Source organism: Numenius arquata, chromosome 12, assembly GCF_964106895.1.
Source record: "Numenius arquata chromosome 12, bNumArq3.hap1.1, whole genome shotgun sequence".
Taxonomy (NCBI): Eukaryota; Metazoa; Chordata; class Aves; order Charadriiformes; family Scolopacidae; genus Numenius; species Numenius arquata.
In genome coordinates, this window is record NC_133587.1 from 27,151,422 (window position 1) to 27,165,223 (window position 13,802).

A 13,802-nucleotide genomic window follows, 5' to 3' on the forward strand; every position below is an offset into this window, starting at 1 on the left:
TGCAGTCATCCTCCTGTTGTCAGATTTAGAGGGTATTCCACTCACTAGCTGTCTGTGCTGTGTTTTTATGCAAGTGAAGGCCTTCTGGTCTTGATGTAAAGAACACTTTCCTCAATTTTATTGCTGTGAACAAATGTTCTTCATTCAAATCACAGGCCATTCTTCTAATACTCATTCTTCTGGTGCTTATATGCACTTTTCCATTAATATTTCATTTATACCAGTGATAATATTCCTATTATGAGTGTTCACATCCTGCCTGCAATTCCGACCAAGTAAGAGGTCTACTTTTAATTCACGTGACACCACTACACCAGATTATAGCAAGCTTCATTATATTATCTTGTAGTAGTCTCCAAAGGTATTACTACGGCAGTGCAGGATGAGCTATATAGATGAAGTTTGTGCAAGTGTGGGTGTAAATCCCCCTGCTTTCAGAACCAGGAAATGACAAACATATTATTCTGCATTACAACCCCATGGCACAGGATGATTTGCAGTATGATTCATAATCTTTATAAAACATCACTTTTCACTTATCTATAACGTGGTTGTTCCAGTTTTACATCATAAAAACAGCCTTTGAGAAAGCAGGTAGCTTCAGAATCTTCAGACTCTCCTGTGCTTGCACAAGTAATGTCCTTTAATTGCAAATACAGGCCCTCCCTGCAGACAAATAAGAGAAAGATGTTTGCAGGAAAATATAAAATATAATTCCAAAATTTTCTATATGTGGAAAAAAAGAAAATATTTTCAAAATCATGTGACTGAAATTAAAAGTTCAGCAGATCATTGTTCTTTCTAATGATATAAAGTATCACTTATGTAAAAGCCAAACAACAGGGTGACCCCTGCCCTTCGCTGATGTGTCTGCCTGACTTTGCACACATGTAAGGGTTTGAGTCTTTAATAGTAAAAGACAGGAATTGTGTTTAGAAGGCTTGTGCCATCAGTCGCTGAGACCTTTGAGTTGACTTTTCATTAACCCAAGCTGACTGACATGCTGACGGAGCCATCCTGTTGCTGGGGACCCAGGCTCGTATCTCTCCACAGCCCTGTGCAGGGCCAGAGAGACATGTCAGGTTGCTGCGTGCTGTCTCAGAAATCCCTGACACGACACTGCATTGCACCCAGTAGATCTAACCAAAGACGACTGGGGAATTTAATTTCTTTTGTACTTCCCCCAAGAGAAGTAAAACTCACAGGTACATTTATTTCTTCATTTCTTTCCCTGTTTTGCCCAGTTCAGTTCCATGCCATGTGCAATTAGATGAAATTTGACAGTGGGAAGTCAAGGCATAAATCAGCTGATTATAGTCTAGTTCTTAATTAACCCAATTCAACCTAATAAGTAGTGAACTGGGGAAGGGGAATAATTTCTTGGCAACTTGAGCAATGAAGCCAAACAGTAAATGAACTCATAATGCTAAATTGTACTTTCAGTGTTGCAGGTGACATGTTTTTAGCTGTGGCAGTGGTTTCTTTTCTGTATCTGAATCTAAAAAGTGTTCAGTTTTGTTTTCTTTGGAAATGTGACCTATAAAAATGTGGCCTCAGAAGCGACAGGAATAGTAGGAAGGAACAGTGGTACCATCACCTCCTGAGACACAGGGTGTCTGTTAGAGCAGAGGGTCTGTATGCTGAAGTGGAGAACTCAAGTCAAAATTAAGGGAATTTATTCTTTATTGTTAACTTAATATTTGCACTTAAGAATAAAGGCTTTTAGGCCTGAGTGGCATCTTCTTTCCCTAATTTAACAGAAAGGCTGAAGTGGGGAGTACAGCTTAAGCTAGAGCTAGTTTAGATTCCCAATAATCAGTGGAGACAAGTAGATACGTTTCTGTATCCACTGGGTGGAAATGTGGGCTTTCCACTTAGGCACTTATTTTATATGTCTATAGTTAAGTGGAATGAATGCCAGCACAAGCTTTTGTTACGTTAATATTAAGCAAAGCAAAACTTTTGCTCCTTCAGTCCTGTCATCAAGTTGTTTCTCTTACATATAAGGTATCGATGTACGGTCATTCTTTGTCAGCTCCATGATCTGCAGGCAATGTTGGACAGCAAGACAACCTTCCCATTTCTTTCTCATTTGTGATTCTTCCATAAAAAGTAAAAGGTGTAATGTCAAATACCTAAAATATTTTGGAAAGTAGCGAATTTACTGTCAGTTGCAAGGATGCTACTTTTTGCATTAAATATATGCAATGTTTATTTTATATTCATATGACAGTTTAATCTGTTTTAAGCTGGAAAAAGTTCATTCTGAGTAAGTCTCTGGTGTTCCCATTTAAACCAAAGCATCATCATAACGCTTTCTCAGCAAAATGCCATTACCTTTTTTTATTAAACATGAAGACCATTTCCTAATGCATTAAATAATTCTTTTGTTATTAAGTGAAACCAGGTTGCACAAGCTAATATTATCTAGTTTTGATCATAGAAAAGGTACCATGCCGTACTGAGATGAGATAGGAGCCCAAGCGTTAGTGTAACTCAGTCATTCCTTTTGACATCTCATCCATAGGAATACTTTCTAGTGGATTATGCTTTAGAATTTCAATGAGCAGCTGCTATTTTTAGGAGCTTTCTTGTCATAAAACATCATGGAGGATTACAGAATCCTATAGCTGATTCAACTTATTAATTCTAATAAGATCTATTTCATTACAGTTTTATGATGTGCATCGTTAAGGCTTTTATCCTTGCTGCTTGTATTCTAATAATATGGTTGAAGACCAGTGTTGCATAAGAAAATGTAATATGGTATCTTATTTCGAGCCATCTGTCACACTGATGCCTGGAAGACTTGGTTATCAGCCGTCCTCCAGGAGCCCATGGGAAGTGATGGAGTGAACTCCTGCCATATCCTACTGGGCAGACGGCAGCATTACCGAAACCCTCAGTGCTGATTGATACTCATTCAGTTGTCGAGGTGCAGACACAAAGACCGAATGGTCACATTCACTGCAGGCTTTGGAGGTCAGGCCCTGTGCACTGGCTGGGCAGGGAGAGAAGCAGATGTTGCTGTTACGTTGTAGTAGTACAGCTACTACAGACCTCCTTTCAGTTTCAAGGAGAACTCTTTTATCAGCTCTCTAACCCAACCCCTCTCACAAGCACTTGAAGTTGGAAAAAGTTAATTATTTATATATATATATAAAAAAAATATATATATATCCTAATATATAACCTATATATATATTATATATATATCTTTATAGCCTAAAGATAGGTTGTCTTTGAGAGCTTGTTTGAGGATGTCTCAGTGTCACAGAAGCCCTCTTCTCTGATAGATTCATCCTGAGAAATCTCTTCCCTTTTCCCCCTTGATAAGTGTACTCTTGATAATCCTAAGCAGTAACAGCTGGTTTCATGAACTTAACCTATGTGTGTCGATACAGCCGTAGTCCTCGGTTAAGCTGCCCCTACTCCAGTGTTATCTTTGGGAGATAACACGGACTCATTCCCTTTCTGCCACTAGCTCCTACAGGTATATAATTAACTTCTTGCCTATATCAGCAATACATTTATTACTCTCCTGTCTTGTCCTGCTACTCAGGTCATTGATTAAAATAAAAAGCAAATCTCCACCTGTCCACTGCTCCAGGGGAGACATGAATGAAGTTAATGTTATGTGTCTGAGGAGCCCTCATGGGGCTGTAGGAGAGATTCTTACTGCTTACACCCTCGAACGAGCATAGAAACTGAGCCATAACCTATCCTTAGAGTGAAGAGTGTCCTGGGAAATTAGATCAGTCTGGACACTGGAAGTGTTTAGGTATATGTGCTGTGTTCTCTTTCAAATGGATCAGCAGATTTATTTATTTGGGCCTGTGCTTCCAGGACAGTGTTACTGATTTTATTCATTTTGCTGTTTTTCTCTGGCTTAGAGATAAAGAGTTATGAAGTCTAATAATATGTGCTTTTCTGTTGTATATGGCAGTTAACTCCTTTTTGAAACACTTAATGTATTGTCTTCTTCACTCAACCATGACTATCATTCAGACTCAAGTGAATGACACATAAGTAGAGGTCTTGCAGGGTTAGAGGTCTTTGAACTCATTAATATTAGCCATTATTCATTTTTATGACACGCTTCTCACAATAAATTCAGGATAGCACAACCATGATGTTAACACCGTGTATTAATACAACAATTTTATAAAGTCCTATCCTTTGGAAGAGGGATGATTTTTAAAGTAGACCGTAGCGTAGCCTGCACACAGGACTAAAAGCAGCCCTGCTATATATGGGAGCACTGTGCAATGAATAACTCCTATTGCATTACCTAGTGCAGGCGAAAATAACAGAGGGGTGGCAGTCCCTAGAGCATCATTCTCTTGGTAAATCTACGGCTTCGGCCTTGCTGAAGGACTGAAGGATTGAAGAAAATAATTCTTGTATTCTTCAGCTATAATTTAAATTCTTTTCAAAATAAAACTGTCACAACACACTGCGAACACAGCATTTGTTGTCATGTTTTTCTCAGTCCGTTAGGAATCCAAAGGTATTTGCAGTCTTCAGGAGAAAAAAAAACAAAAACACACCAGTGTTTTAATCTTGCTGAATATCACAGAATCACACAGAATCACAGCATCTTCATGGTTGGAAGGGACCTTTGAGATCATCAAGTCCAACCACAAAAAAAAAAACCCACCAAAAGCCCCCAAAAAACAACACCACCACCCCCCCCCCAAAAAAAACCAAAAAACCAAAAAAAAAAAAAACCACAAAACAACAAAAAACCCACACCAAACCCACCCACAAACAGACACAAACCAACAATCTCAGGCACTAGAGCATGCCCTGAAGTGCCATGTCTACACGTTTCTTAAATACCTCCAGGGATGGCGACTCCACCACCTCCCTGGGCAGGCTGTTCCAGTGCCTGACCACTATCTCAGTAAAGTAATTCTTCCTAGTATCTAATCTAAACCTCCCCTGCTGCAACTTCAGACCATTTCCTCTGATCCTGTCATTATTCACTTGGGAGAAGAGGCCAACACCCACCTCTCCACAACCTCCTTTCAGGTAGTTGTAGAGGGCAATTAGGTCCCCCCTCAGCCTCCTCTTCTCCAAACTAAACATGTCCATTTCCCTCAGCCTCTCCTCATATGACTTGTTCTCTAATATCTTTCCCTAATTCCTTAAAAGGAGTGAAAATGTTGTAGAAGCCAACTTGAGTAATTTATTTAAATTTTAGAAAATATGTTCTTTAATTATTAGAAAGTGTGTGCACCATTATCTTCCACATAAGAACTTTTCCAGGTGTTTGAGGAGAGGGAATCAAACAAGTGAGGCCTCTGTAATTTGTAGTCACTTTTATAAATCTTGGCCACTGTACATTACATAGATCTGAGGAATGAATTGGGAATGTAAATGTAGCTCTAAATGATTAAGAAATATTTTTTATATTCCAGAGCAGGGAAGTAAATAGACACTGAGGTCTCCATCTGCAAACACTGTATTTTATCTTCTTGAATTCTGTTTCTTTAATTCTTGCATATTCCTGAAAAGCATCGTACTTTAGCAAATATGCCATAGCAAGCACTTCCATATCCACAGGCAAATTAAAATCTATAGCCTGACAGTGTGATACATCCCAGCTGACATTTGTTCCTGCAAAACCTTGATGTCTTTAGCCCTGGGTCATACTTTTTCAGTGTAGTTTTAATTTGCTACAATTGACAGTTTGTGAATTATTTTCTGAAGTGGTTCTGCATACATAGACAAAACATGCCTTCTGTTGCTTGTTACAGAATGAATACCTATATGAAGGTGTTGATGCAAGAGTTATAGAATATGAGGACAATAGGCCCCTCTTAGATATGTTCCTGCAGAAACCAATGGGTTTGTTGTCCCTGCTGGATGAGGAAAGTCGATTCCCACAAGCAACGGATCAGACACTTGTAGGTAAGTATATGGTTTATTTTTTGCAGGATTTCTGTTTGGCTTGTCCAGTTTAGGCTATATGCTAGTTATGTTTTTAGTGAGCGCACATTCCAGTGTCACAGTATGTTTGAGGGAGGCGTGCATGCAGGGATGGATGTGTCTCTGAAGTTGATAGAGAAACATCAAAAGTACAAATGAACCTAAGCTGCTGATACAGGTTTTGAATTCTCCTGCCTTCAGGAATTTTTAGCTGCAGGGCTTGAAAGATAAAGGCCAAACTGAGTTAAAACTCTAGGTTCATATGCCAAGAACGCTATTTTCAAAGTTGAGTCTTGTTCAGCTCTGAGATTTTTGATGAGCCATATCCGAACAAGCGGTTTGGTACTTTTTAAGGGTAGTGGCTACAAACCTGCCACAGAGCCTTTCAGCAAATTATGCTTCCTGGTTTTTCTATTAAAAAATGGGAATTAAAACACCTAAATATGTTGTAATTCAGATCCTGAATATTTCAGTACTGCTGAGTAGTTGCAGTTACAGTCGATTTAGTTAATTCAGTGGGGTTTCTGTGCAGATAAATCCTTGATTTACTCATTTTTGAATGTGCAAAGTGTCAGATGAGAGTTTTAACCAACATCTAATCACAAAACCTAATAACATCCAGTAACGATGCCCATGCTAAAACAATTACAAGAGCTTATTGTCTTCCTGTCCTCATGCTTTATAGTCTACAGTACAGAGGCCCTTAATCAATTGGTAAATGTTTCCTCACAATTCCCCAAGGAATCCTTAGGAAGGTTTACTACATTGTTTCATATATGAAGATCAAAAGCTTAGAAAGGCAAGCAATTTTCTGAGGTCTCACAGAAAAAAATTGGTACAAAGTAAGTAACAACCAAGAGCTCCCATATTCTCTATCCAGTGCCTTTTGTTGCAAGACCATTATGGTATCTTTGTCCTTAAAAATATCAGGGTCTGGTTTGTGCCTCTGTGTTTTCTGAGAACTCATGCAATATCCTTAGAGGGATCCAGCTTCAGAACACAATTCTTTTACAGTAACTCCAGTAAGATAAGCTATGTGTTTCCTTTCAGAAAAATTTGAAGATAATTTGAAGTCAAAATATTTTTGGAGACCCAAAAGAGTAGATCTAACCTTTGGGATTTATCATTATGCAGGAAAGGTAAGAGACCTGATGATATCAGTTGGGGATTGTGGAATGGTAGGGCTAGAAGGAAACAGAAGAGGTCAGCCAAATTGGTTCTCAACCTTCATCTATTCAGGCCTGACGTGGAAAAGTTGGCAGTGCCTTACACATCAAAAGTAAATTGAAAAGTTATTTTCCCTCATAAAAAAAAAAAGCAATAATAGGAGTGTATTTTTCTTAAATGTCACCAGGTAAATTATTATTATAGAAGAACCAAAAAATAACCATTATGTAATGCAACTCAGTGCTCTTCCCCTTAGTTCCTCAAAGCCCTGTGTCATGCTTCAAATAAGGATCCAGCTCCATTCTTTCTACTACCTCCTACACCCCATCAACCTCACTTCTCAGTTCTGTACTTTGTCATCAGCCAGATAGATAGTGCAGGCCCTGCTTTCTGCTTCATTTGATGAGCAGTGTCTTGCCCTCTTGTACAAGGTGACTTGCCTTTCAAACTTAGGAGCAGTTGCTGACGCACCGCAGCAAGATGCCACTGGTCACCTGAACCTTGCCTTGTGAAAGGTGGAGCTCCCACGTCCTTTTGAGCTCTTCTCAAGGGGTATGGAGTGGGCATTGCTGTCTCACATAGGAAACTGTGTTGGGTCTGTGCAGTGCTGGAGCAGCTGGCCTGTAAAGAGGGAACATACTGCCCATCAGCTGATGGAAGATTATTTGCCCCTTGCATAAAACAGCCAGCTACAGAAGGCCTGCAGTAACTCCTCTGAACCTCATCTGCGGCTGAATTACACTTCACCAGCATAGCGTATCTCACTGCTGAGGAATGGAGAGCCAGCTGTTCCTGTACCATTCCTGATACCAGCCACTGAAGAAGGGTATTCCACCAGTGCCCCATCAGCCCTTTCCAGTGTTCAACAAACTTTTTCATTAGGAAGTTTCTCCTACTGTCTAACATATGTTTATTGCTGTGATGCAAGTTCATTACTCGTAGTCCTATTTACTGTGGAACTGATGGCTGAAGAACTATTTGTGTATATTGATATATTAAAAGCCACATGCCAGACTGCTTAAATTTATAATTACTTTTCAAAAGCCCAGAAGATGCATAAATGTACTCTTTAAACAGGTTCTATATAATGCCAGTGGATTCCTAGCCAAAAATAGAGATACTCTGCCAGCTGATATTGTGCTGCTACTGCGATCATCTGAAAACAATCTGACGCGACAGTTGGTAACCCATCCTCTTACAAAAACAGGTATTGCTATTGTAGTAACCTTCTTACTCTTCTCTAGCCTTCGCGATGACCACTGCTGGGTTTCATATGACCATTTGTTGATGACATTATACACTTTGTGGCTTAACTTTCCAACCCTAGAATCTATACAGAATGGAGCCCCAGCCATCTCAAGCTGCAGGGGAGGGATTGGTCTGGTCAAGTGCCAAGCAAGTGGTAGAGGCTTCTTTCAGGGTCCTCTCTTCAGGGTAGGGGATCAAGACAGGGAGTGGAGTACATCCCTTGAGTTGAGGACTGAACAGAAAAGATCGGGTAAGTCACTGGCCTTTTTTGGACAGGGCATATATAAATTGCCTGTTTTGTCTCAGTGCATTTTTTCTCTAAAGTAGTAGAGAACCAAGGTTGGGGCTCCTAACATCTGCTGCAATGAGTGAGCAGACACTCCTCTATTTCCCCTATCTTTTAGTCCAGTAGTGAGCCCTTCTTCTGGGAGTTCATAAGTTGGGGTGGAGGAATATGGCTGGCTCTACAGAAGTTGCTCCTAAATTGCACCTTAGTTGAAGCAGGTCCTTGCATAGTGTCCTGTTTGCCATTTTAGGATGATGAATAAGTCTCCTTACAGTTCGCTACTGTTGTATTACTCCCTGTGTGATGGCATTGATGCCATACAGTAAGTACTTTACAACTTTACTTCCTTCTACAACTACATGGGAGATGTACTTGTAGTAGAACAGAAAAGTTAAATTGGAAGAGCCTAATGGAAATTACTCCAAAATGTTATCATAGCTTACAGAAACTGAGGTTTTGCCAAGGCTCCTGTTCTTCACAAAGGGAACTTTGCTGGTAGAATGCAAAATTTGGTCTTGAAGGTCTATTTTAAGTCAGAGTTCCTGGGAAAACACTGAGCTCAATGTCCTTGCCTGAACTTTTTGACTTGTTGATATCTGCTAAGATACTAAGCTATAATCTCTGTAGAGCCAAAGTCCGGACCAAAATGGTCCTAAGAACTGATCTTGTTAAATATTATGAAACACTGTGTGTAGCCTTCTGAAACTGACCCAAACCATCCTGCTATAGACAACTAAAAGTTAGATTTCAGATCTACGTTATTCGTCTAGAATCAGTGAAAATGTAGAGGTTTACCCAGAGCCCAACCCATCTTGCCTGTCTCAGGTGTTTCTCTTAGGGAAAACATGGTTTTCCCTAACATGGTATCTCATGGGATAAATCTGCTCTGAAGGTGCCTTTCTCCACTGAATACAGCAGTGATCCTGTAAATACCTCACTTTCAGATAGCTAAAGTTAGGTGTGAGGAATCCTCTCTCCTTCCCACCCTGTGATATTCAGCTAAGCCCAAGGGAGGTTTAGCACTTGATACCATCACGTAATACATGATGCGTTAGCTCAGCATGCTGTATAGTTTTGGCTGTTTATCCAACTCTTATCCACTCCTTACTGATAGTAGCCAAGCACAGAGAGATTACAGGCTCTCCCAGTGGAGAGCAAGATTCCAGAGGTGTTACGTTATTAGCAGAAGCAATGGCAGCGTGCAGCAATGGTTGGGGTTTATCAACATAGAGTGACATGATGGAAAACTAAGCAGAATTTTCATTATTCCTATAGAAAAACACTGTGTAAACTGCTCCAATGCAGCTAGTCCTTCAAGTTATCATAATAAGGTATTACTTGATTAAGAATTCCAAGGTTAAAGTCTTAAGACTATGTCTATGCTAGTAAACCAAACAGGGCCAGTGAGCAGTAGCTGAAATACTCCCACAGCATTGCCCATTCTGATTAATTGTTAGCATGCCTCCGTGGGGCAGTTTTGGACCATGTCAGCTAGCAGTCTCCCAGAAATACCCAGGCACACTTCAAGAGAAAGCACAGGCCAGCGATGGTTTCCAACAAGCTCTGTGGAAAGATGCAACCTTATTTTTGCCAGGTTAAAAGAGTAGTGAAGTATAGAGTTTAGCTGTATAGACTTGAGTCATGCCATGTCACTTGCCCTTAGGGCCAGAGAAGCACTTTTAAGTAGCCTTAGAACTAGAATAGTACAACAACATCCTTAGGGTAAAACCACACAGATGCTCTAAAATGTATCTTTCTTAGCTTCTGCAGCAGTCTGTTTGTTTATTTTTTTGCTCTAGTAGGTGACATAAGTGCTGAAGGAAGAAAATTCAGCCCGTGTTCCACCTTCATGCAACTTCTTCAGAGCTTGTTCCATCCCAAGGGTGAAAGGGGAAATGAGGACGTACTCCAAAACGTCAATGAACTTTGTAGTCATATGGTTACACTGGGAGCACAAATAAGGTGGTTCAGCACAGTTTTTAGTTTAGATGAGATGTAAGCATTTTGGTAGGTTGCTTTCTTTCATCTTCCCATAGGTAACCTGGCACACACTAAAAGCAAAACTACAATCAGTTACCAAATGTGGACCCCCCAGAAATCAATTAGTCATACAAAGGTAAGAAAACTGATTTTGTGACTCTGCATTGAACCCTGATTTAAACTAGAAAGGCAATACTGTTATTGGTACTAAAAGTAAGCAAGTAACCCCTTCCTTGGTTTTTCTCCCTCTCCTATTTTCTTTTCTGTTTAGCTGGATATCTTTGTGTTGTGCAATTCATATTCCTTCCGTGAGGTAAAAACCTAACATTTCCCTTCTTTCTGGCTATAGTTTTGTAACTTCAGGGGAAAAAAGTATTATTTCCTAGCTGTGTTGTAGCAAAAAAAAAGAAATTAAAATATTGGTGTGGAGTATAGTCAAGTTCCTTAGAGAACTTCCAAAATATCAGTGATGATGAAATAACAGACAAGACCTCAGACACTGTCAGGTTATTTGTGGCAATTATTTAGATGCTCTGTTATCAAATTGTGTCCTCTGTTTGTGAACATTTGTGTATTGTGTAGCAAAGTAATGTAATGTACTGGTGTAACTGATTTGTGCTAGTGATCGTGCTGTAAGTTTGTGTTTAGAATACTTTTTTTAAAATTAATGATATTTTCTGAGGGGTACTTTGTTGCAGCATTGGAAAGGGCATGACATGCTCAACAGAGATAAAAAGAGTGATTTTCTTTCTTCATCTTATAGAATGAAGCAGGAGATACTGGACATCATCCAAGAGAGACAACCAGCATGAAAACACAGACAGTTGCTTCTTATTTTAGAGTAAGTTATCAGATCTTTTAATAAATTTTTCTAGAGTAGCACGAATGTTTATTCTTTCACCTTTTGAAGTGCACCTGTTGACTTATAGTCAACAGTGATCCATTTGGAGTTTGTGAACTGTGTATATGGTGCAGCAGTCTGTGCAGTACAAATATCTAGTGGAGATAGATTGTGATGTTTCATCTTTAATTGTACTTGATCACACAGCCACATTTCTGTCATGATGATGTATGGTGATCAATATTAATCTTTCACTTGCTTGTTTTTCCACCAAGGAAAAAAGGGAGGGAGATTGGTTGTTAATGGTATAGCATTTCTTTAAGAGTTTAAGAAGCAAGAGGGCAAAGTTAATTTGAAGCAGGAGATCCAGCGAAAGACCTTAATGGTCATTGCTCAAAGGCTGTCCTGAGTCCATCCTTGTGGCTCCTTCAGCAGTGTTCTTGGTCTTCCCAAGCACTGGCTGTGCTGTTCGTCCTGAACAGAAAATAGCTGTGAAGAGCATTCTTTCCTCCAAAGTGGTGCACAGAGTTAGTTCACCGGGCCCAGCTCTGAATTTCCAACTCTTACTTAGTCATCTCTCCCAGCAAAACCATAAAGATGGATGAGGTGATATTCTTGACCCATAAGAGTTCATTTACATCTATGACAGAGAACAGTAAGGAGCAAGATCTCTGTTTAGTAGAGACAATTGCATAGCTTTGTGGACTGCAAAGGATAATTTCAGCCTAAGGTATCGTGATGGCCCAAAGCTACATGGTGTTACAGTTCTAGATGGAAAAAATTAGTGAATCTCATTCAAACCTAATGTCTGTTATTCAGTGCATTGCCAGCACATCTAGTATCAGAGGCTGCAAATGAGTTAATTATATTTACACTTTTCTGTTATTATTTTCTGTAGTGGAAATCCTTGCTCAGATCATGGTAGCTAATGTTCTTAAATGAAGATTCAGCTTCAGCCCCACTGGTTTACTGGTACTCAGAAATCTATGGGTGATTGAGAAAAGCATCTGCCACCTCAGACTGAGTGGAAAAAAAAATTATCCATTAGCGTGTCCTACTTGTTTGTGTTCGATTGGCACACTAGTGATGAAGCTAATTAAGCACTTTGCTTCATGGTGCAGCGTCTGTCCAGAATGGAATTGCACATTTTAATAGGAAACATATGGCTTTTGACGTCCTACACTAGTTTCATGTATCCAACCTACTGCTGAACTGCATTACCTCCTGGCTGCCTCTTTCTGCTGAGTCAGGTTGAATCTTGAGGAATGAGCCCCTTCATTTGTGTTTTAATAAGATCCTCCCATGAAGCAATTTTACAAAACACCAGTCAGAGTTGTTTACAGCCAGATTGACCTCAGTTGGCATGGGGAGCTGCAAACTGCACCCCCTCTGCTGGCCTGGTACCCTGGTGAGGAGGGAAAAGTTCAAATTGGGAATTGTGATTTTGTTTACTTCTAGTTTTTCCCTCCTCAAAGGTTTCCTCTTGAGAGGGCAGCTAAAGTATCACCATCAGCCTATACAATGAACAAAACATGCTAGATCAGAGCAGTTTAAGCAGCACCTCTTCTAGGGCGGCCTTAGTTTCCTCCAGTCTAATGAAGGGATGGCAATATTTACTGGCTTGCTGCTCTCCCGCTTCCCATCTTTAGAAGGATATTTACTCTCTGAGTGAGTAAGGATCTTCAAATAGGTGACAACAGGAAAAAGAAAAAGTGGGCTGTAAATACCTAACAAGGCTCCAAGAGAAGCAACTACATGTAAGGAGAATTTCCATCATATGTTAGACGTTATGGCAGTTTGTGAGAATGTTCTGGGTGGAATTTGGTGCATCCTTTTGGAGTCAGTGTTTCTCTCAAGTAGTATATGCTAGTGACTTAGAGACCTTATCATTTACTCCATTAAAGTACAAGCTTACTGAACTGTAAATGGGGTTTGGACATAATTCTGATCATATGAAATAAAATTTCAGCTACACGTGGACCTATATACAAGTTTTATAAACATCCCAGTGGCAGATATCTTGTTACTTTCTTGCAGTATTCTCTGATGGATTTGTTATCCAAAATGGTCGTCGGCCAGCCTCATTTTGTCAGGTGCATCAAGCCAAACAACGACCGGCAGGCAAACAAGTTTGATAAAGAAAAAGTGTTGGTTCAGCTGCGTTACACAGGAATTCTGGAGACAGCAAGAATTCGAAGACAGGGTTATTCACACCGTATACTGTTCGCTAACTTCATAAAACGGTAACACTGATGTGAAGAAACCTTTTTCTCTCCTATCATTGCTGTCCAGTGTTTGCTAGGCATCAGCAGTGTCTTTAGTATGGTCTTTAAATTAAAAATACAA

General features: G+C 39.8%; 1 protein-coding gene across 1 annotated transcript in view; it reads left to right on the forward strand.

The window, feature by feature from the left end:
• The window catches only part of LOC141471205 (myosin-IIIa-like), a 54,749-nt gene that overhangs the window by 16,832 nt on the left and 24,115 nt on the right, over nucleotides 1-13,802 (forward strand). Inside the window, exons 11-13 of the mRNA XM_074157626.1 lie at nucleotides 5,763-5,916; nucleotides 6,985-7,073; nucleotides 13,494-13,699. Coding sequence (XP_074013727.1) covers nucleotides 5,763-5,916; nucleotides 6,985-7,073; nucleotides 13,494-13,699 — 449 coding nt within the window. The remainder of the gene's footprint in view (nucleotides 1-5,762; nucleotides 5,917-6,984; nucleotides 7,074-13,493; nucleotides 13,700-13,802) is intronic.